The following is a 22,897-nucleotide window of genomic DNA, read 5'->3' as shown; positions in this document are numbered from 1 at the left end:
TGGGAAACACCATTTTTGGGGAATTGGGAATAAATTATCAGCTATTTGATGAAATTGGAAAAAATTTAAATCCTGTATTCAAGGGTAATTCATTTAACATTTCAGCATGAACTCTAATTTGGGCAACCATACGACAATTAAATATGATCCATCTTCATCATACAAGATCAGTTATGAATAAAAGCTAATAAAAGTAAATAGGACTTCAATGAGTGTAAAGCATTTATACAACTTAGGGTAGTACATGTGTGTATGAGATTTCAATTTAGGTCATATAGTATACGTTTCTGGAGATTATAAACCTCCTGCAAAAAATTATACCAAGTACACATTTTCTAAAAGTCCTCTTTTAATATGTATTAATGCATTGAAAATATATTTTTCTATCTGAAATAATGCCTAAAGTCTTTACCATTCACTCGCAGGTCAATTGAGTAGGTGGAAATAACTATCTTGAAAAAACACAAAGTAAAATTGTCAGACTGTCTGTAATTTTCATCTATTTAACTCATTTAGCAAAGCTACAGTCATAACACATGTTTAAAAACACTGTAAAAACATTGCCAACTTTTAATCCGAATTTCCTCCATTTTTCTAAAAAAGATGATATTGTGTAATTATATAGATTTATTTAGTTAAAAATAAAAGCATTGTTCACCAATTGGCAAAAAATACTGCCAAATTGGGAAAAACTGAACTCATTTTCAATTGGAAATGGGGCCGAATTTCAGCCCCTGAGAAGGCATTGATAAATCCTTGTTATCTATAGGTGTAACCATGTCTGCTAGGTCGATCAGGGTTGGGCATAAACTCTCCAATATTACAGTATGAATTTAGCCAATTCTGACATTGCAGTTGGAGAAAGGGATCATGCATCCAATATTTTATTCACTTTTTCATGCAGGAAAAGTTCTTTAAGTGTGTGTCATTGCTTTGAGTGAGGAATTACCTTGTTACATGACAGAACCGCCATTTTTGGTTTGCACATGTTTATTTACGGTCACCTAAATGTTTGTAAAGGTCTCATATATTTATAAGTGCTTATTCGACTAAGATGCATTCTAAAATTTAAAACCCACCAGTTCAGCTGAGAAAAATCCGGAAAAATATGTCGGAAAAAGACATTATTTTTATTTTCATGATTGGTGAAAATTAGGGTCAACGGAATCGTAAACCAAAAGAAAAAAAAAACTTTGGCCTAAGGTACATATTTTTCTCATCAGCTGGCTTGGATGCACTCATTTTACCCTGTTCCCTCTATTTATGCACTATGACTAAATAATTTCAACCTTTATCATCGATCATGATGCAGGGCATAATTCCTTCAAACACGTGATAGTTGTGAAATATCTTTTTATCATGTATCCCTGTAAAATAAAATACAAAGAAATAGCTATTAAAAAAAAGGTGTTTATTGGATGAACTATATGATATATACAAGAAGTTTTTGCTTCAAAATGTTTCAGACAAATGACATCTAAAATCACCGATTTTTGTAAACATCAGAATTTTCTCATTAACAAGGACGTGTCCATCCTTGAGTCTGCTGAAGCACATGCAGTTTTTAGCAGCATGGTATCCCAAATAATTTTGCTGTGTCCATTACACTTTTATTTGCATTAATGAGAACCCTGAATAAGTGCATAACCCATTATCAACATTGGAAAATACATATCCCTTGTAACCATGCAGTGATCACGCCCGAGGGTTGGACTAAGTTGGTCATATAATAATAAAGAAGATAAGTACATAAATATAATAAAGCATTATTGAAAAGCTTTGCCTTTTCTCATGGATCTCTAGCAGACAAACTGTTTATGTGATGTTATAATAAACACTAGATCTCTACCAAAATTGTTTAATTAATGACACCTTCATATCCTTGATTTACCATTCAGAAAGGAGCTAAGATGGACACATATTATACTCATGGACATGCATCAGACAGACTGTTTGCATGATTGAAATTATAACCCAAGCCAAAATTAAAGAACTGATGACTATGGGGTCTAGGGTTTTGCCCCGGGGGGGGGGGGGGGGGGGGGGGGGGGGCTAATTATAAATTGGTTATATTTTGAAAGTAAATTATATACTGTAGAAGCAGAAATATTCGTTAGGGATTTAATTTTGTTTATTTTGTTGTTAAGAATTATCAACGAAATTAAATCCCATATGAAATTTTTATATTACTATGTATAGAATAGGGTTACTCTTGAAACAATGAAATTTAATGCCCATGAAACCTTCTTAGATGACAAACCAACCAAATTTTATCCCCACTAAATATTTGCTTTCACAGTATGTATCTATATCTTTAGAAATCTCCATTACTCAATACTCATGGATATTTTAAAGCTGGCAATTTATTTGCTTGATTATAATTGGCCCTTGAGTCAATCATATATTGAAATTCATCATAAAGTATTTGATTGTACATATAAACTGTAAAATTTTTGTCACGAAAGTCCAGACCAGATCTACTGCGAGGCAAAAGTGGTCAGTTAGCCTGAGAACCTCATTATCAGTGATTGGGAAGAGTTTGCGCCATGAGCCATAGTCGCATTGAAGTGAAAAATGGCACATTAAATAAAGCATTGGCAGCACCAATGTGTTATTTCTTAAAATGGCCATTCATAATATATAGATGGCCCTTTCATTTTCAAAACGGCCAGTGAAAAATTTTCATAGTAGAGCCATAGTCCCCTTGACTTTCTTGGCCTTTCAAATTACTGCAACAGTGCATTATGCTCAAGTGACTGATCAGGGCCCAAGGAGCTCTCGTAAATGTTTTGAGAATGAATAACATGCATTTTACTTTTAAACAGAAGGTGTATCACCACGACATGTATGTTTTTTTTTTTTTTTTGGACAGGTGAGTAGTGAGGATGAAGAAGTGGCAGTCTCAAAACAAAAATGGAAGTCGAAGAGAAGACTCGACTCCGATTCCGAGGAAGACGTCAAAGAAATCAAAAGGAAGGCTGGTAAAAAGTCCAAAGCACTTCATGTAGATTCAGGTAAGCTGTAGATAGTACTTAAAAATTTTGTGGGTTTCCATTTTTAGCTCACCTTGACGAAGTCGAGATGAGCTTATGCTATATCCCTGGCGTTGGTGTCGGCGTCCCAGTTAAAGTTTTAGGAGCAAGTCCATTCCCAAGTAACTATAAGCCCTACCTGGACCAAACTCATGGATGATGCATCTAGGGATGGACCCTACCACACTTGCTTCAGATGCTGGATCTGACCTAGATTTTCCAGATGAGTGACCAGGTTCAGATTTTGGAGCAGGTCCATTCCCAAGTAACTATAAACCCTACCTGGACCAAACAAGTTGCAGTTATTTTACAGCTTGATTTGGCTATTAGTATTTGGATCATAAGGAAGTTTATACATGTTAAACATGTTAAATGTCATATTTGAATGGGATAGCATTTAGACTTATGAGGTCAAAAGGTGTATGGTTTCTGTTTCTAAATAAAATTTATTTTCAATGACTTAAGAATGGGGGTATTCAACTATTCATAAAACCTTGCCAAAATTTATTTTAGATAGTTCCTCAAATTACTCACAAGAAAAAGAGCCTTTAAAAACAATGAATTCCAATATTGCATCTGGCAGGACATTGTACTACATATAGTTTACTCTGAATAATATATATATATATATATATATATATATATATATATTATATATATATAAAATATGTCCTCATTAAACACAAATCTTTCATTTTTGAATTCTTGACAAAAACCTACAGATGAGGAAAAGCATGTGAAAACCACACTTGATGCATTTTTAAAGACACCGAGTCCCAAGAAACACACGAGTGACAATGGAAGGACGGAGTCTAAAAGTGTGACAAAAACACCAGTCAGTGTACAGGATTTCTTTGGAGGAGAATCCGTGAAGCGTTCAGACAAAAAGGTTGCAGCCAAACGCACAGTGGTCAGTTCACTTAAGTTGATATCCATATAGTAATAAATTGAATAGAAGTATTTTGAATTACAAAATAATATACTTTAGTTTTTTATCCTGAAATATAACAGTGTACATGTATAAGTTTACAGTGTATGAATTCTTTGTAATTTATTACAGTATTTACTTTTTACACTTTTTGAATACTCTATAATGTATTAACTGTGTACAGTATTGACTTGTCAACTCTGCAATGTATGATTGAATACTTTATATTTATACAACATTTAGCCTATTTACAGCCTATTTACAGCATGTTTTCTTCTTACACAGGGCAAATCAGAAGACCCAGTGGTATATGATGTAGAAATGCATGAAGACGACGATTTCCAGAAAACTCTAGACATGGCAGATGAAAGGAAACCAAAGCGAGTAAGGATGATTTTTATGACATCGAGCTCTTGGAGCTCGAATGTCATCTAGCAAGCGCCCAGTTGAAATTGCAACTGGATATGTACACGACCGAATGTGTCAGTTAATGCATCCGCAATAGAAAATAGCAATAGCTATAAACCAATTTCTTTGAAAACGCTCAAAATGAATAATAGCTTGAAAATAAAATTGCATCAATTATATCTGCAATTAATTCTATTGCAAAACAACAATATTATGAGTATTCTCACACAAGAAAAACGTGATGGTTGATGCGGATGAATTTCTACAGAAAGGGTGCATTGAATGACATGAATAACATTTCAGAACGATAACCGTGTAACATAAACAACACAACAGGAGGTAAAATAATTACAAAATTACATAAACACAAATACTACAAGACAAAAAAGATTGAATTTCTAAATCTTAGCTTTAGTTATACAATCTTCTAACCAACTCTATCCTAAAAACTGGTGATATTGACCAGTATTGCTGTATTTCTCCATTTCCTCCATTTCCCAGTAAATCGTATACCACGCCCAATCGTAACTCGATCGTAATTGTAACAGAACAGAGTCTTGGTTGTAATTTAGATGCAATCACTAATACAATGCTTTGACATTGGCAATTAGAAAAAATATTATATTAATTCATGAAATCCTTCATAGCTCTTCAACTGACTGAAAAGAATTTAGCATGAAGGTGTTCGACGGTGTCTGGTCAATTCGAACCCTGTTCCATTCGGACCATGACATAAGGCCCCAGACTGTAATTGTGATATTTTGTTTAAACTATATTTTTTATTATGTCTCCTGAGTCACTCACTTGACTTACTGCTATCTTCAAATTCAAAATGATCTTTTGAAATTGTTTTTCTTCTTCAACGTCATTGAAGCCTTTTAGGCTTTTGATTTTTAAAATCTAAGTGTTAGCTCACCTGAGCTGAAAGCTCAGGTGAGCTTTTCTGATCACATTCTGTCTGTAGTCTGTCTAGCTGTCCGTCCGTCCATACATCCATCTGTCTGTAAACTTTTCGCATTTTTGACTGTCTATAAACTTTTCCCATTTTTGACTGTCTGTAAACTTTTCCCATTTTTGACTTCTTCTCTAGAACCACTGGTCCAATTCCAACCAAACTTGGCACAAAGTATCCTTGAGTGAAAGGGATTCAAGTTTGTTCAAATAAAGGGCCATGCCCTCATTCAGAAATAGTGAGAATTTGGTTGCATGTATTAAAAATCTTCTTCTTAAGAACCACTGGGCAAAAAAAGTTGAAACTTATAGGAAACCTTCTTCACATGGTGTAGATTTAAGTTTGTGCAAGTCATGACCCCCAGGGATAGGATGGGGCCACAATGGGGGATCAAAGTTTTACATAGGAATATATAGGAAAAAACTTTTAAGAACAGAAAAGCCATGTTTCGTCATTTTGAAATAGAAGCATCCTCAGATAATGTAGATTCATGTTTATTCAAATCATGACCCGGGGGTAGGGATGGGCCACAATGGGGGATCAAAGTTTTACATAGGAATATATAGGAAAAAACTTTTAAGAACAGAAAAGCCATGTTTCGTCATTTTGAAATAGAAGCATCCTCAGATAATGTAGATTCATGTTTATTCAAATCATGACCCGGGGGTAGGGATGGGCCACAATGGGGGATCAAAGTTTTAGATAGGAATACATAGGAAAAAATCTTCTCAAGAAAAGAAAAGCCATGTTTAGACATATTGATATGGAAGCATCCTCAGGTAGTGTAGATTCAAGTTTATTCAAATGATGTCCCCTGGGGGAAGGGAGGGGTTACAATGGGGGATAATTTTTTTCAAAGGAATATGTAGGAAAAAATCTTTAAAAATCTGCTGCTCAAGAACAGCAAAACCTTTTGTTATATTGATATAGAAGCATCCTCGGGTAGTTTAAAATTCAAGCCCCCCCCCCCCCCCCCATGTAAACTTTTCAATACTGAACTGATTTGTTCTTTTTTCCTACCCAATGTGCTTAGGTGAGCATTGTGGCCCATGGGCCTCTTGTTTTATTAAAACTATTACATTTTTGAGAGGATTAATATATTACAGAGTTCTGTATCTCTATAACAGGTGTTTGTTTAACACAAGTACAATAGGGTTATACACTTCAGTCAAAGTGGTTCCTATATTTTCCTGCAGCACCATGAAGATGTTTTAAGGTATTAGGGGTGTAATGGTCATGACTTTGAATATGACTAAATTCAGTTTAGTTATAATGGACAACACTTCTGGCAATATTTCCCAAAGTTTCAAGCAATTCTGTCCAAACATAATTTTTCTATACCTATTTCCATGCCTGTACCCTCTAACCACTAATGCACCTTTAATAGATAAAAGGTACAGATGTAATTTTTACCTCTACTCTAGTTAGTCGCAAACAGTTGAATGTTTCATGTATTCAGCTGCAACACTAAGAAGTACAGATTGCATATATGCATTCTTTTTAGTTCAGATTCATCAGGTATGATATATGAATACTTGTAATCGAGAGAACTTGTCTACTTTGAGTGACAATTTTGGCGATTTTTTTCATAAAACGTTTGTAATATTCTGTCAAAGAAAAATGTGGTAGGAGAGATCAATAAACATGATAAAAGAACAATATCAATTTTGTGTAAGGTGTGTTTGTGATAATATAACAACAACAAAACTTTATTCCATCCACAATATTTATCTATATTCTGTATCATAGCGATGTACCCCTAAAAATTTCAGCCATCATTTTTTGTAAATGTCATGAAATATGTGATAATTAATGAGATAATGAACATATATAAACAACAGGTTATTGTCATATTGAATACACTTCACTTTAGTCAGATTCATTTGTTCAGAAGATTGACCTCGTCACAGTGACCTTGTCCCAGACAAAGATTTGCAAAATGACCTACATTTTTGCAGTTTCCGTGCGCATGAAGTTTTTTTGAAGTTGTAAACATATTTACATTCTATTTTTTACTGATATATTTTGAACATCTCAGATATTTTACGTATGAACATTGAACGTCACTTATAAATTGCAGATTCTACAATGCACGCAATGCTACCTATTACGTACATTTTTCCCCTCAAATTGTTTGCTGATATTGAGAGAATCACAAGAAATCGCGATGCGAATGTAAAGTTTTTGAAGAAAGGTACACTTCGTTCGTTCTTCGAAAAGGGTGCTATTTTTAGAAGTTGGAAAAACCCATGAAGTGTGTATTTGAAGGTATCATCGTTTTGACTGCATATTTTGTCTAACAAAATATATTAACGTGTTTTCTACGTAATATCATATTTATTCTCTCCTCCGCTAAGTTATATTCATTTTCTTTGGTGTATGTTTTATGTTAGCGTCCTAGGCCGTCTTGACGACACGCCATTTTTGTTTACGAAGTACAGTGTTCCGAAAACTACCGATGTCAGACACCTCGGTAAATGCCGTCATTTTTACCGGAAATGGCGTATTACACCTCTAATACCTTAATCAAGGAAACCCAACTTTTTGCAGTATGATAATGAACATAAATTCATTACTTGGGTCCAGAGTTCCAGGTGGGGCTGAGTTGGTCATAGCATGAGAAACTCGAGATACCAAGGTGACTGACAAGGCCCATGGGCCTCTTGTTTTATTGGCCTTTTATGGCTAATGTCTGATATTGACGATAGTGTTAATTAAATTCCAGATAAAAACAGATACCAAGCAGGAGTCATCAAGTGCAAGTAAGTTATAAAAATTAATCGTCTTCAAGGTACTTCTAAACAGACCAACCAGTCATTCAAGAACAGTGTGATTTGTTCTTTAGATTTGTTTCTTTGGTTAAGTGAGGTTTTATCACATATTTTTTTGTGTATGGAGATATTGAGAGAGACTGAATTAAAGAGTTATTTTATGCAGTATTTGGTTTGTCAGTCTGTTTCATGAAATGGATACTCTGTAAATCTCATAACAATTAAAGATCAGTTATAATTTTATAAATATAATTGATAACTTTTCTTAAAAAAATTAATTATTGTACTTCAAAGCTGGTCCAAAATTACAATTGTTATTAACTGTACATACTCTTCCCAAATAATAAGTTGTACACCAAACTAGACCCTACAGGCCAAAAAACTGATTGCTGATAGTCATAATATTACACTACTGTAGGTAAGCAGAGTCTGTCGAGTAAGTTAGCTGCCAGGATTCAGGCCAGCGATGAAAGTGATGTCATTCCTGATACACCCACCACAGACAGGGTAAGAACTGATACACCCACCTCACACAGGATAAGAACGGAACACATCCAACTCAGTGTAAGAACTGAACACACCCACCTCACACAGGGTAAGAACTGATACACCCACCTCACACAGTGTAAGAACTGATACACCCACCTCACACAGGATAAGAACTGAACACATCCAACTCAGTGTAAGAACTGATACACCCACCTCACACAGGGTAAAAACTAACACCCCCACCTCACACAGGGTAAGAACTGAACACACCCACCTCAGTCAGGGTAAGAACTCGTACAATCACCTCACACAAGGTAAGAACCCCTACACCCACCTCACACAGGGTAAGAACTGATGCATCCACCTCACACAGGGTAAGAAGTCGTACAACCACCTCACACAGGGTAAGAACTGACACAACCACCTCACACGGGGTAAGAACTGACACACCCACCTCACACGGGATAAGAACTGACACACCCACCTCAGTCAAACTAAGAACTGACACATCAACCTCCTATGCTTAATTCGCATGAGTAAGAAAGGACTGCCATACTTCCCAATGGTCATAGTAAAAACACTGAAACACTCATCTGAGCCAGTTTAGATATGATTTGACACACCCACTTCAAAGAATAAAACACCAATTTCATCCAAACTTGCCACAAGCATCCTTGGGTGAAGGGGATTTAAGTTTGTTCAAATGAAACATCCTCTTTATAGGGGAAATAATTTTCAAATTTAAAAGTGAAAATTTAATGGCATCTTTAAAAAAAAAATCTTTTCAAGAGCCACTGGGCCAGAAAAGTTGAAACTTTTGTGAAAGTTTCACTATGTAGTGTAGATTCAGGGGGTAGGTTGAGGCCACAATAGTGATCAAAGTTTTACTAGGAATATACAGGGAAAAATGTCTAAAAATCTTCTTCTCCAGCACAGCAAAGGTATGTCATATTGCAATAGTAGCTTTCTCAAGTAGTATAGATTCAAATTTTAAATATTGACACCTGGTGGTAGGGTGATGTCACAATAGAGATTGAAGTTTTATTTTGGATTATATAGGGATTATTTTTGTAAAAATCTTTCCAAGAACAGTAGGGCCATGATTATTAGTGATATTTATATATGCAAGCATTCACAGGTAGGGCAGATTCAAGTTTGTTCAAATCATGGAATCCAGTGGTATGGTGGGGCCACAATAGAGGATCAATATTTTAAAAGGAAAATAAGAATTTTATTAATACCCTCTTCAATCAAAGCTTGGGGAGTGTATAGGAATCACCTTGTCTGTTTGTCTATGCAATCTTTTCTGTGCTATAACCCTGTAATTGAGAATCATCGGAAGCTTTTGCTTGGAACAAAGATTGTATATAACCTGAGAAATGAGAATGTGTCATGACCTTGACCCAATGCAAGGTCATTCCAACAAGCTAAAGATCACTTGCAGAAAAGTATAAAATTCTTGTCTGGGTTATAACTTTGACTGTATTGGAGAATCATTGGAAGCTCTTATTTAGTATAAAGATTGTTTATGATCTGGAGGGTGTGTCATAACCTTGACTTAAGGTATGTCACTCGTCAGCCTTTTAGAAAAGAATCTGGGGGGATAAGACGAGCCATGTGCCCATGCCCATTTTTCGGCTATGCAAGAACATTTATTGAAAAAAATCTCTCAATTGTTCGAGTTTACTTAAGCATTTTAATGTTTACCGTAGTTTTCAAAATGATATTTATATTCTAAACAAGCTAAACAGTTGACTTTCATTTACTGTCACAAATGTCTAACATGGGTAAGGACTTCTATTAATTAATCTGCATATTGAGTGTTTACACTTATTGTGGAGATATTATAAAAATGTTAACATCGTATATAATGATAATGGTGATCTAGAAGCGCTTTTATTTAAAATAAATAAAAACGGGAATAAAAGTATTCAAATATCTATTATAATTTTTATCCGGCATTTTAAATAATTTACTGTAAATAAGTTCATTACTACATGTATATATTTTATTTCCAGTGAAAAATATGTTATTCCTATAGACATTTTTTTATGAAGTAAAACAAAATTAAAACCAAAGAAAACAAAAACAAAAAAAAAACAAAAAACAAAACAAAAAACAAAATCAAAAAATCAGAGCATGACTCGAACACTTTCCTCAATAAACGTCCCTTTAAAGAGCTCCTCGCTAACCACTGTACCACGGAGTCACACATACATACCCATTTAAATAGCATACAGTTCTCTATATTTAGCAAGCGTATTTGGACTTAGAATTTTTTAAGACCACGGTGAAAATTTAAGTAAGTTAACTTAATTTTTTATGTAGAGTGGGTCTTCGTACCAAATATTTGCAATTGTAAAAAGCAACATCTTTCCATTGCCTTTCATTAATCGTTCTCAAAAAAATGGTACGATGACCCACTCTATTTAAAAAATGTAGTTATATCATCCAATTTATGTCAGTTTTTGTGAAAATTGAGCGTGATGCCATTTTTTTGTGTTAATCAGAATCATTTTCGCTGTTACAGTATTCAGGTTTTGTCAAATTTGTATGCAAATGGTAATAAGCATTACATTAATTCAACAAAAAGTGAAATTTTTGTAAAATGAATTTATTGATTTTTTATCGATCGTTATGTAGGCATATGGCTCGGCTTATCCCCCCAGTTTCTTTCAGTCAGAACCTCTTACTTAAAAACTATTTATTACAATTCAATCTTTATAACATATTTAAATTAAACAATGTAAAATGTTCAACATTCAATTAAAAAAATGCTCAAAAATTCACAAAGAAGCAAGATTTATAAGGGACTATTTCTTGTGGCGGAAGGATATTTAGCAGAAAATTCTGCAAATCTACACATTTATTAAATTTAATATCTTGGAACTTCAGCCTCACATACTTTTACTCAGAGAATATTTTCCGTTATGATATGCCTGGAATATTAAATATAGGTCTCAATTTATATTTTTATAACAAAATTTACACCTTCGCTCAACAAACATTGCCAAGAAATGAAGATATATCAAGGAGGTCGAGATAAAATTTACACAGTTTTTTGCCTGAAAATCGCATATTTTGACCAATATTGACCCCAACTTTTTCTTTCATTATTTTAAACTACTCGATACTTTTGACCGATCAGCACTTAAGTTGTAAAAAGTTTGATACAAGAAAATATTCTATTGCCTATTTAAATTTTTAATACCCCAAATATGAGATTTTCTAGTGCAAAAAGGTCACACAATAATTTATGCGCATTAATTTGCTTGATTTGTTCAATGATAAATATTATTCAAACTATTTTACGTAAAATAAGATTATGTTTATTGCCATGGTTACATCTTATAAAATATGATAACGGTTAAAGTGATTAACCAAAGAGTTACAATTTAAGTGCAAAAAGGTCAACTTAATTGTACCGTAGCTCAGTTAGATGCACACTGACCCCCCATTTTCTCTGCGATTATGAGTACTTATCCAAAATATACTTCTCAAAAAATCTTTGATATAACAAATTTCACGAGTGACATACCTTAAGGTCATTGTGACAAGTCCATTGTCGCTGGTAAATTAAAATTCATGACAGGTCCATAATTTTCTATTGGAGAAACATTAGGTGTCCATATTTCACTCAAAGATTACTTATGATCAGGGCATGTTTACTTCTGCAAAACAGAAAAATCATGTTAGTGAATAAAGATGGAATTTTTATGACGTCGAGCTCTTGGAGCTCGAACGTCATCTAGCAAGCGCCCAGTATGAAATCGCGACCGGATATGTACGCGACCGAATGTGTCAGTCGATGCATCCGCAATAGAAAATAGCAATAGCTATAAACCAATTTCTTTGAAAACGCTCACAATGAATAATAGCTTGAAAATAAAATTGCATCAATTATATCTGCAATTAATTCTATTGCAAAACAACAATATTATGTTTTATTCTCACTCAAGAAAAACGTGATGGTTGTTGCGGATGAATTTCTACAGAAAGGGTGCGTTAAATGACATGAATAACATTTCGGAACGATAACCGTGTAACATAAACAACACAACGGAGGTAAAATAATTACAAAATTACATAAACACGAATACTACAAGACTAAAAAGATTGAATTTCTAAATCTTAGCTTTACTTATACAATCTTCTAACCAACTCTATCCTAAAAACCGATGATATTGACCAGTATTACTGTATTTCTCTATTTCCTCCATTTCCCAGTATACCGTATACCACGCCCGATCGTAACTCGATCGTAATTGTAACAGGACAGTCTTGGTTGTAGTTTAGATGCAATTACTAATACAACGCTTTGACATTGGCAATTAGAAAAAATATTATATAAATTCATGAAATCCTTCATAGTTCTTCAGCTGACTGAAAAGAATTTTGCATGAACATGTTCGACGGTGTCTGGTCAATTCGAACCCTGCTTCATTCGGACCATGACATAAGGCCCCAGACTGTAATTCTGATATTTTGTTTAAAACTATTTTTTTATTATTTCTCCTGAGTCACTCACTTGACTTATTGCTATCTTCAAATTCAAAATGATCTTTTGAAATTGTTTTTCTTCTTCGACGTCATTGAAGCCTTTCAGGCTTTTGATTTAGATCTTGTGATAATGATGAACAGCAGGCCAGAATGACTCATGTGAGCAATGTGGCCCATTGACCTCTTGATTGTAAAATGTTTCCCTTCTGAAGCATACATTTAAGATATTCTCATGTTTTTCTTGTAGAGTCAGTTTACAAAGATCTCGGAGAAAAAGGGCTCACCAAAGAAAACTGAGCAGAAGAAAGTCCCTCCCAAAAAGGCAACCCCTAAAAAGGCCTCTCCTGTCAAATTCACTCCTAAGAAATCCCCTCCCGTTGTGAGTGAGACTGCAGCCACTCCAAGGTCTGAAACAACTAGCAAACCAGGGGCAAAAGCTAGTCCTACCAAAGTAGTAAGTAAATACTGCAGCCACAAGTCAAAGCAAACCAGGCATAAAATCAAGTCCTACCAAAATACCATGAAATCACTGAATTTCGTGGGGGTTCAATTTTCATTGTTTTGTGGTATGGAGAGACCCACAAATTCATGCTCTACGTGAAATGTAAAATTTCGTGTACTGTAGATTCCTACATGTAAATATAAGCAAGGAATTAATTATCGCGTAATTTCATGAGAAGCAACACTCACGAAATAGAATTACTTGCGTTTATTTTTATGGTGCTGAAATCCATGTAATATCTCTTGATCAACCGTCCACTTGCGGATTATTATTCTCAGGATTTGACGTTAAAGAGCCATTTCGCGAAAATAAGTACTCGCAAAAAATAAGGAATCTACAGTAAACAACAACTCAACACTTCCACAACCAAGAAATCAAGTCCCCACAAACCAATATTTTTCCTTCAAACCCCTTGAAAATTAGAGAGGTTAAGCAGATGACCATGTATGTGTAGCTAGGGAATTCCCTTAAATTACTGCGATTTACGTCATCAGTTTTGCATACCATGTAATTCTTCAAGTTGTACACAACGTGTAGATTCATAAGTACACGAAGGTAAGAACTTGTAGCTTCTTAAACTCAAATTATAGAATATATATTTTTCAGGCAGTGTTTGTTGTGATGTTGAGAGTTTATTACGTACATCTATGTATCTGTTTTAATCAAAGTCATAAAATTATTTGATAAAAAATGGATTGTAAAGTGACTTGTTGAAATTATGTTTTACACGTACAGGTACACGCACAGTTTGATAAACAAAACACGGTGTTAGTTGCGCGTACTTGTAAAAAACACTTCTAGGTTTACATGTACACGTAGACGCACATGGTCAAATGCTTAACCTCTCTATTATGTGATTTTACAGTAGTAAATACTTCAGCCAGGCCTAAATCAGAAGAAACCAGCAAACCAGGGGCAAAAGCTAGTCCTGCAAAATACATGTAGTTAAAAGTAATTACTGCAGCAAGGCCTAAAGCAGAAGAAACTAGCAAACCTGGGGCAAAAGTTAGTCCTGCAAATTAAACAGTACTAAGTAATTACTGCATCTAGGCATAAGTCTTAAGAAACTAGCAAACCTGGGGCTAATGCTAGTCCTTCAAATTTAGTACTAGGTAAATTCTGCTTACATCTAACCTACCTATATAATAGACATAAAAGTAAAGCTGGTCAGGGGGAATGGAATCCCATGCTATTTACATGTGCCAAATAGGAGTCTAAAAATATGGGGTTTCCTTTTGATTGATACAACAACTTGCTGTTTAAAGTGATAGGTTTTGAGCTATGACTGTTTACTTCTGAATGGTGTTTATTTACATACTAGAAACTGACACAGTCAGGCCCTGCTAAGTGTTGTCTTTTTGTTTTTTCAGTCTCCAGATACGCCTTCTCTAGCAAAGAAGGGCAGCATGTATAGGAGTTATCTCAACAGGGAAGGCCCACAAGCATTAGGATCAAAGGAAATACCTGAGGTGTGTTATTTACTTTAATACCTTGTATGGAATCAATGCAATAATTAATATCATCTTTTGTAGAATTTTAGTGCTTTAAATACAGCAAGAATGTACAGTATATATTCACTGAACATGGTGGATGAGGAGAACACAGTACAGCTCACAGCTATTCCCGTTGAAACAGAAAAGAAGAAAAATGTGACAAACCAGACCAGGATTTGAACCCAGGTCCTCTGGATCATTAGTCAGGTGCTCTTCCAACAGCTATCTGGCCACCAGCAATCAAACCTTTCTGACCGCCAGATCCTGAAAGCACAGGGCTCTTGGACTAAAAATCTTCTACATGGAAGTGCACTGAAAAATGTTGGCATATTTGATGTTTTGGCTTCTGTGCTGGCCTTAAATCTTGAAGCCATCTGTGTAACATGGTGTTTACAAAGAGCATCATTGTGCACCATTACAATGTAATGTATGGGTTTCTAAGAGTGTTACAGTGAATTGTATGTACTAGACAAGATGGAACAGTTTCTCTTGTATTTCCATTTCATGGTGTAACAGAGATCATTACTCCTTGTGTTTCCCCTGTGCAGTGGGAATTAAATACTAGTGCAATGTACTTCAGACCTGTTTACTCTTAAGATTTCGCCGTATTTTGTACGGATTTTGAGTCCAAAATACGTCTCAGGTTTTGCTATAATGAAAATACGGAAATCTGTCGTTTGGATTTCGGCAGTTAGTTTTTGTTATGATCTGTCGCAGTTTAACGCTTTTTAATCGCTAACAAAGAGAAGGATTTCAAACACTTCAGTGATGTCGGGTTGCCAAAACGTGGTGGTTTAAAAAATGAAAGAAAGCAAGGTATAATGGTATTGAACCATGTTTTGGTAATCGGAAATTTAGCTGTTCTCTAGTAATATATGTAAAATCGATGGAAAGTGAATCTTAAGGGCAAATGCCAAATCTCACTGACAAATCTAAATAATAATACTGAGAGACAACAATATGGGTAAACAGATCTGGTACTTTCAATTGATGGAAAAAATATTTAAATGATCTTAAAGAATTCTATTTCTAAAAAAAGAAATTTCTTTGAAATACTGTATAGGTGGACATTTTAGCGAGATGCAAATTTAGCGATTTGTCCTTAAAAATCAGTATTTAATTTTAACGAGAAGTAATTTTAGCGATTTTATGGTACATAGAAAGATAACGGTAACCTCTTATGCGCAATGAATTGTTAGCGATATTTATTTTTAGCAATCTCATCACCCTCGCTAAAAATGCCAAAATTAAATCCTTGCTAAAATATCTGCTTATACAGTACATTTAAAATGCTACTCCTCCTTCTGTTTTGGTCTGATTTCAATATAACTTGGTGCACAAGTAGACTACACTAAGTTAGGTAATTCTGTTTATCTATTGTTGATTCCAATGAACAATGTTGCCATGGTTACTAAAAGTAGAAATTTCTGTAAAATTCTCCCAAAAGGCTTCTCCTCCCACAGTTTTAGTGTGATTGCAATAAATCTTGCCACAAAAAGAGATTAAACCAAGGATCATTATTCTATATATCGCTGTTGCAAAGTTTCAAGTCCAAGTGTTAATTTTCTCTTCCATTGTATCAAGTACAAACCAGTAGAGTTACTGTCTTGTCAGAGACTTCTGGTTCTTGTTTTCATTAAATTTCTGCTTTAAAATAAAATTACATGTATGATTTTTTTTTTAGGGTGGAGAAAACTGTTTAGAGTCCTTGACCTTTGTCATAACTGGTGTATTAGAGTCAATGGAGCGTGACGAGGCCAAAAGTCTTATAGAAAGATATGGTGGGAAAGTGACTGGTAGTGTTAGTAAGAAGACAAGCTACTTGGTGGCGGGACGTGATTGCGGAGAAAGCAAACTGGCCAAGGTTTGATAAAAGAATTAATGAATTGTGCGGGTACAATGCATTTGTCTTATTATGACATTTTTAGCTCTACTGGTCAGAGACCAGAAGAGCTTATGCGATAGTAAGGTGTCCGTCCGTCTGTCTGTCTGGCCGTCCATCCGTCTGTAAACAATTTTTCAAAACGCTACTCCTCCTACAGTTTTGGTCTGATTTCAATATTACTTGGCACATAAGTAGACTACAATACATAATTCTGTGTATTGGTTTTTGATTTCAATGAACGGTGTTGCCATGGTTACTAAAAATAGAAATTTCTGTGAAAAACTTTCAAAATGCTACTCTTCCTACAGTTTTTATCTGATTTCAATATAACTTGGCATACAAGTAGACTACACTAAGAAACATAATTCTGTGTATTGGATTTTGATTTCAATGAACAGTGTTGCCATGGTTACTAAAAATAGAGATTTCTTTGAAATACTGTCAAAATGCTACTCCTACAGCTTTGGTCTGATTTCAGTATAACTTGGCACACAGTCAAGTAGACTACACTTGGATACATAATTATCTATACATGTACCAGTTTTGGATTTCAATGAACAGTGTTGCCATGGTTACTAAAAATAGAAATTTCTGTGAAACTCTTTTAAAAACCTACTCCTCCTACAGTTTTGGTCTGATTTCAATATAACTTGGCACGCGAAGTAGACTCTACTAAGATACATAATTCTGTGTATCGGTTTTTGATTTTGATGAACGGTGTTGCCATTGCTACTATAAATAGAAATTTCCTTGAAATACTTTCAAAATGCTACTCTTCCTAAAGTTTTGATCTGATTTCAGTGCAACTTGGCACACAAGTAGACTATACTATGATACAAAATTGTCTTTATTGTTTGTTTAATGATGCTGTCATGGTTGCTTAAATTGAAATTTCTGTAAAATTCTTTTAAAAGGCTACTCCTTCTACAGATTTAGTCTGATTGCATTAAATCTTAATTATACAAAAATCTCAATAAAACAAAAAAAGACTACACCAAGGATCATTATTCTATGTATTGCTGTTGCAAAGTTTCATCCAAGTGCCACTTTTAAGTACAAACCAGTAGAGCTACAGTCTCGTCAGAGACTTCTGGTTTGTCTCGCATTATGTATGATAATTAGATGCCTAATATAAAAGTTATTGTTGGTTCAGGTGCTTCTGGACAGGACTTCACTCCACTAAGTAGTAAATAACCCATTGCTGAAATCAGAGATGGGAAAAATAATATGGAGTGTGGATATATACAATATCAAAATAATTCAAAGGGTTACTCCAGGAAAAAATGTAAAGGGGGGGGGGGGGGTAAAACACTTTTTTGACCTCACCACCCTTATATTTTTCATTACCTTTTCCCCACCAACCATCAAATTCAAAAAAAACTTTATGTACAACCACCCTTCTTCATTTTTTTCTTTTTAAATTATTCATTTTTTTAAAAAAAAATTTTATCACTCTTCAAATGAAATTAAATTCTGGTGCCACCCCACCATATTTCTTTCAAGAATAGTCTTTTAGCAGTAATTAAGTATGAAAATTTTCATTGAAAGGCCTATTGTTGCCTTTGCTTGTCAATAATTCCCCCGCTCCCCCACCCCCACCCCCTGTTTGAAAAATGATGCTACTTTTCTGTTGAAATTTAATTGTATTATTTTTATTTCTTGTTATATTTTGTGAAAGGGGTGGGGGTACACTCTACACTTACTTTAGTTATATAAGGCAATGTTTTATAATGGAAGAATCTACTGAGTAAAAATTAAACCAAATTAAAAAAAATATCTAAAGGAAATCCAGCTAAACAGCTTTAAACATTGGGTACATGATATGTTAAACATGATAGGTTCCCAGGTTAAGGAGTATAATGTAACTGACGTCATACTTTATTGTATCAATAGCCATATACTCACATGGAACGTTAAACATGATAGGTTCCCAGGTTAAGGGGTATAATGTAACTGACGTCATACTTTATTGTTTCAATAGCCATATACTCCATGGAACATTAAACATGATAGGTTCCCAGGTTAAGCGGTATAATGTAACTGACGTCATACTTTATTGTTTCACTAGCCATATACTCACATGGAATGTTTAACATGATAGGTTCCCAGGTTAAGGGGTATAATGTAACTGAAGTCATACTTTATTGTTTCAATAGCCATATACTCACATGGAACCTAAAACATGATAGGTACCCAGATTAAGGGGTATTATGTAACTGACGTCATACTTTATTGTTTCAATAGCCATATACTCACATGGAACCTTAAACATGATAGGTTCCCAGATTAAGGGGTATTATGTAACTGACGTCATACTTTATTGTATCAATAGCCATATACTCACATGGAACATTAAACATGATAGGTTCCCAGGTTAAGGGGTATAATGAAACTAACGTCATACTTTATTGTTTCACTAGCCATATACTCACATGGAACATTAAACATGATAGGTTCCCAGGTTAAGGGGTATTATGAAACTGACGTCATACTTTATTGTTTCAGTAGCCATATACTCACATGGAACGTTAAACATGATAGGTTCCCAGGTTAAGGGGTATAATGTAACTGACGTCATACTTTATTGTATCAATAGCCATATACTCACATGGAACCTTAAACATGATAGGTTCCCAGGTTAAGGGGTATAATGTAACTGACGTCATACTTTATTGTTTCAATAGCCGTATACTCCATGGAACATTAAACATGATAGGTTCCCAGGTTAAGGGGTATAATGTAATGACGTCATACTTTATTGTTTCACTAGCCATATACTCACATGGAATGTTTAACATGATAGGTTCCCAGGTTAAGGGGTATAATGTAACTGACGTCATACTTTATTGTTTCAATAGCCATATACTCCATGGAACCTTAAACATGATAGGTTCCCAGGTTAAGGGGTATAATGTAACTGACGTCATACTTTATTGTTTCAATAGCCATATACTCACATGGAACATTAAACATGATAGGTTCCCAGATTAAGGGGTATTATGTAACTGACGTCATACTTTATTGTATCAATAGCCATATACTCACATGGAACATTAAACATGATAGGTTCTCAGGTTAAGGGGTATTATGTAACTGACGTCATACTTTATTGTTTCAATAGCCATATACAGTGAACCTTCAGATATCCGGACGCTTCAGTTTCCGGACGTTGTTTCACGGGAACGGAATTTTTTAATGTTATTTTGTCATGTTTATCCTGAATTCCGCGTTCCGTATCCAGACGGTCTTTTTTTCACCACAAAATGAATTTTTACGTTTTATTTTGGTTCATTTATCCGGATGGTCCTTTTGTAATTGGTATGTCAACTCTGCTAAAATTTCCTAATAAGGGTATCAATTGTTGTAAAAACACTTACCTGGCTGTTTGTTTTTAAAGATGATCACCTGCGACCTGTTATCAATGGCTTGCGACAAGGTTAATTATAGGTACGCACAAAACTCTCGCTTCTCAAACATATATTTGATACGTATTAATTAAGGAAAATAATTTTATAAGTCTATAATTTTTCGTAGTCGGCAAATATATTTCTTTTACCAGAGCTCCAGATAAGGTGCGTATTTGCAGAAATACGCATTGAATTTTACAAAATACGCATTGAAAATTAAAAGTGGGCATACAGTTACGCATTAGCAATCGCAGATAAGCATTTCACCACTAAAGTATTGCGTACTACGGGTTGAATAATAAAAGTACGACTTAGCTAACGATATGAATTGAGGTAAACTCAGTGTTTGATTTTTCTTAAAACGAAATACTGATTTAAAAGCGTTTTAATAACCAGGAATATTCTAGTTATGGCGACAACGATGATTTCCATTTATGGAGAAATAATCAAAGATATAGATTAAAATCGATTTCTTTGAATAGTAAGACTATGTACTAAGCATAGTAACGTGTTTTTAAGCACACAAAAGCTTGTGTCGTCTACATAAGATGATAGTGTAATACAAATGTTATGTGTACCTAGAAAACAAACGGTAATTGGAGGGAAAAAGTCTTAGCTGGAGAATAAAGTTTAAACTGCAATGTTATCGAAGAAGACATGATGTGTAAGAAAAAAAACCCTGTGAAGACCATATTAAAACCATATATAAAAAACCAGCTCTGTTTAATTTCAAGACCAATTAAATAAATAAATTGCTGTAGTGAGACATTACGCATAACATGTATTTGAATTTACCGATCAAGAGTTCTCTGAGATTCTCTAGAGTTTTCTGTTTAGTAAGACGGTTATACATGGTTTGTACGTAGCTTTTTTTATGATGGGTTCATTGCCAATTTCTGATTTCTCTCAACTTGCCGTTTTTAATGAAGATTTTTTTCTCTCGGTTTACTCTTGTTACCATATAATCTTAAATGGAGGAAAAGTTTTAAGTGCCTATGGTTATTTTACCCACAATATGCTCTTCCTTGTCAAAAACTATTTCAATGAATGCAGGAACTGTCCTTTGTAGTTTTTTTTTTCCTTTCCTCTTCTAAAACTCTCATATTTCGATAACAAGCTCAAAATCAAAATAGATGTCAAAACATTTATATATTAACACAATACTCTTAAATCATTTTGATAAAAATCAAAATCTGCATTGATTTGAAAATCAGAGAGTAAATACACTTTGGGGTAAAAAATTATCTGGAGCTCTGTTTACTGTTAGAATACAGTAGTAACATGGTTTTATGTATTGCTACGTATAGGCATGACATCGGAGTTTTTCCTTATGCACAGTATTTTGTCCGCAAACCGGATTCTGTGATTTGATGACATTTATAAAATCACTTTCATTATTACACAATTGTTAATTAATGCGATCTTGCTTGGGATGATAATGATAAGCATACGTATATATGTGCAGTTAATTTCACATTTAATGATAGGCCTATAGCATTGATGGGCGTTCGTATTAAATAAGACTTGTGCGACAGTTTTTTTCTCTACCAGTTCTACAGACACTTGGCTAGGAGAAGTTGATTCATAGACACTGGGAAGTAGAAATAATTAATGTTTTCACATAAACGACGTTTCATCCAATGTACTTTTTTATTTTATTTAAACAAGTACTGAGTACTGATGTATATTAAAGTATATAAACAATAAAACAAATTTACTATTGCCAATGATATTACATGCCATATGAATAAAATCAAGGCAATTCAAGTATCCGGACGCTTCACATATCCGGACAAATTGACTGGGAACCGAAGCGTCCGGATAAATGAGGCTGTACTGTACTCACATGGAACGTTAAACATGATAGGTTCCCAGGTTAAGGGGTATAAGGTAACTGACATGATACTTTGTTGTATCAATAGCCATATACTCCATTTCCTGGTAGAATGTACGATATTTTGACTTAAGGACCCTCTCTACACCAGTGCAAAATATTTTTTGGACATTGAGAAAAATATATTATATAAAGGTGTTAAAATTGAGCTTTTCTATTTAATTATCACTATATGGTACCTGGCATTTACCCCCAGGAAAAATGTTCAAACTCAACACAGTATCATTGAATAGAAATCACTGTTGTTTACCCCCATAGAGAAAATACATGTAAATAAAATGTTCAATTAATTTATCTTGGCCTTTTAAAATGTTAAGAATACTTGAATTGATTACAAATTGAGTAATATACTGTAAATTTCTATTTTTTAGAATTTAAATCTAAGGGCAGATCATTCTAACTGTAGAAAAACACCATAGAATCAGAACTCTTTAGTGTGCAGTGTAGAGAGGGTTGTTAAATGGAGTATATTCAGTAGCCATGCTAAATGCATTCTTGTCTCTTAGCTACTGGAATTTTTTCTACTTTTGGTTTTAAAAGATTATGATTCTTATACTATTTAATTTGCCAATGCTATAATCATATTATAGATTTGATTAATTTGGTGCGGGGCAGCTCAAGCACTGAGCCAAAGGC

General features: G+C 34.3%; 1 protein-coding gene across 1 annotated transcript in view; it reads left to right on the top strand.

Moving 5' to 3' along the window:
• LOC133186900 (replication factor C subunit 1-like) overlaps positions 1-22,897 on the top strand; it is a 60,065-nt gene that overhangs the window by 9,347 nt on the left and 27,821 nt on the right. The window contains exons 3-10 of the mRNA XM_061322288.1: positions 2,873-3,014; positions 3,755-3,942; positions 4,246-4,344; positions 8,046-8,082; positions 8,510-8,598; positions 13,328-13,534; positions 14,953-15,051; positions 16,760-16,939. Coding sequence (XP_061178272.1) covers positions 2,873-3,014; positions 3,755-3,942; positions 4,246-4,344; positions 8,046-8,082; positions 8,510-8,598; positions 13,328-13,534; positions 14,953-15,051; positions 16,760-16,939 — 1,041 coding nt within the window. The remainder of the gene's footprint in view (positions 1-2,872; positions 3,015-3,754; positions 3,943-4,245; positions 4,345-8,045; positions 8,083-8,509; positions 8,599-13,327; positions 13,535-14,952; positions 15,052-16,759; positions 16,940-22,897) is intronic.

Source organism: Saccostrea echinata, unplaced genomic scaffold, assembly GCF_033153115.1.
Source record: "Saccostrea echinata isolate AGI-Se365-2 ecotype Australia unplaced genomic scaffold, CSIRO_AGI_Sech_v1 ptg000014l, whole genome shotgun sequence".
NCBI classification, from domain to species: domain Eukaryota; kingdom Metazoa; phylum Mollusca; class Bivalvia; order Ostreida; family Ostreidae; genus Saccostrea; species Saccostrea echinata.
Note: the sequence above shows the minus strand (reverse complement) of the source record. Positions and strands in the feature narration are given on the sequence as shown.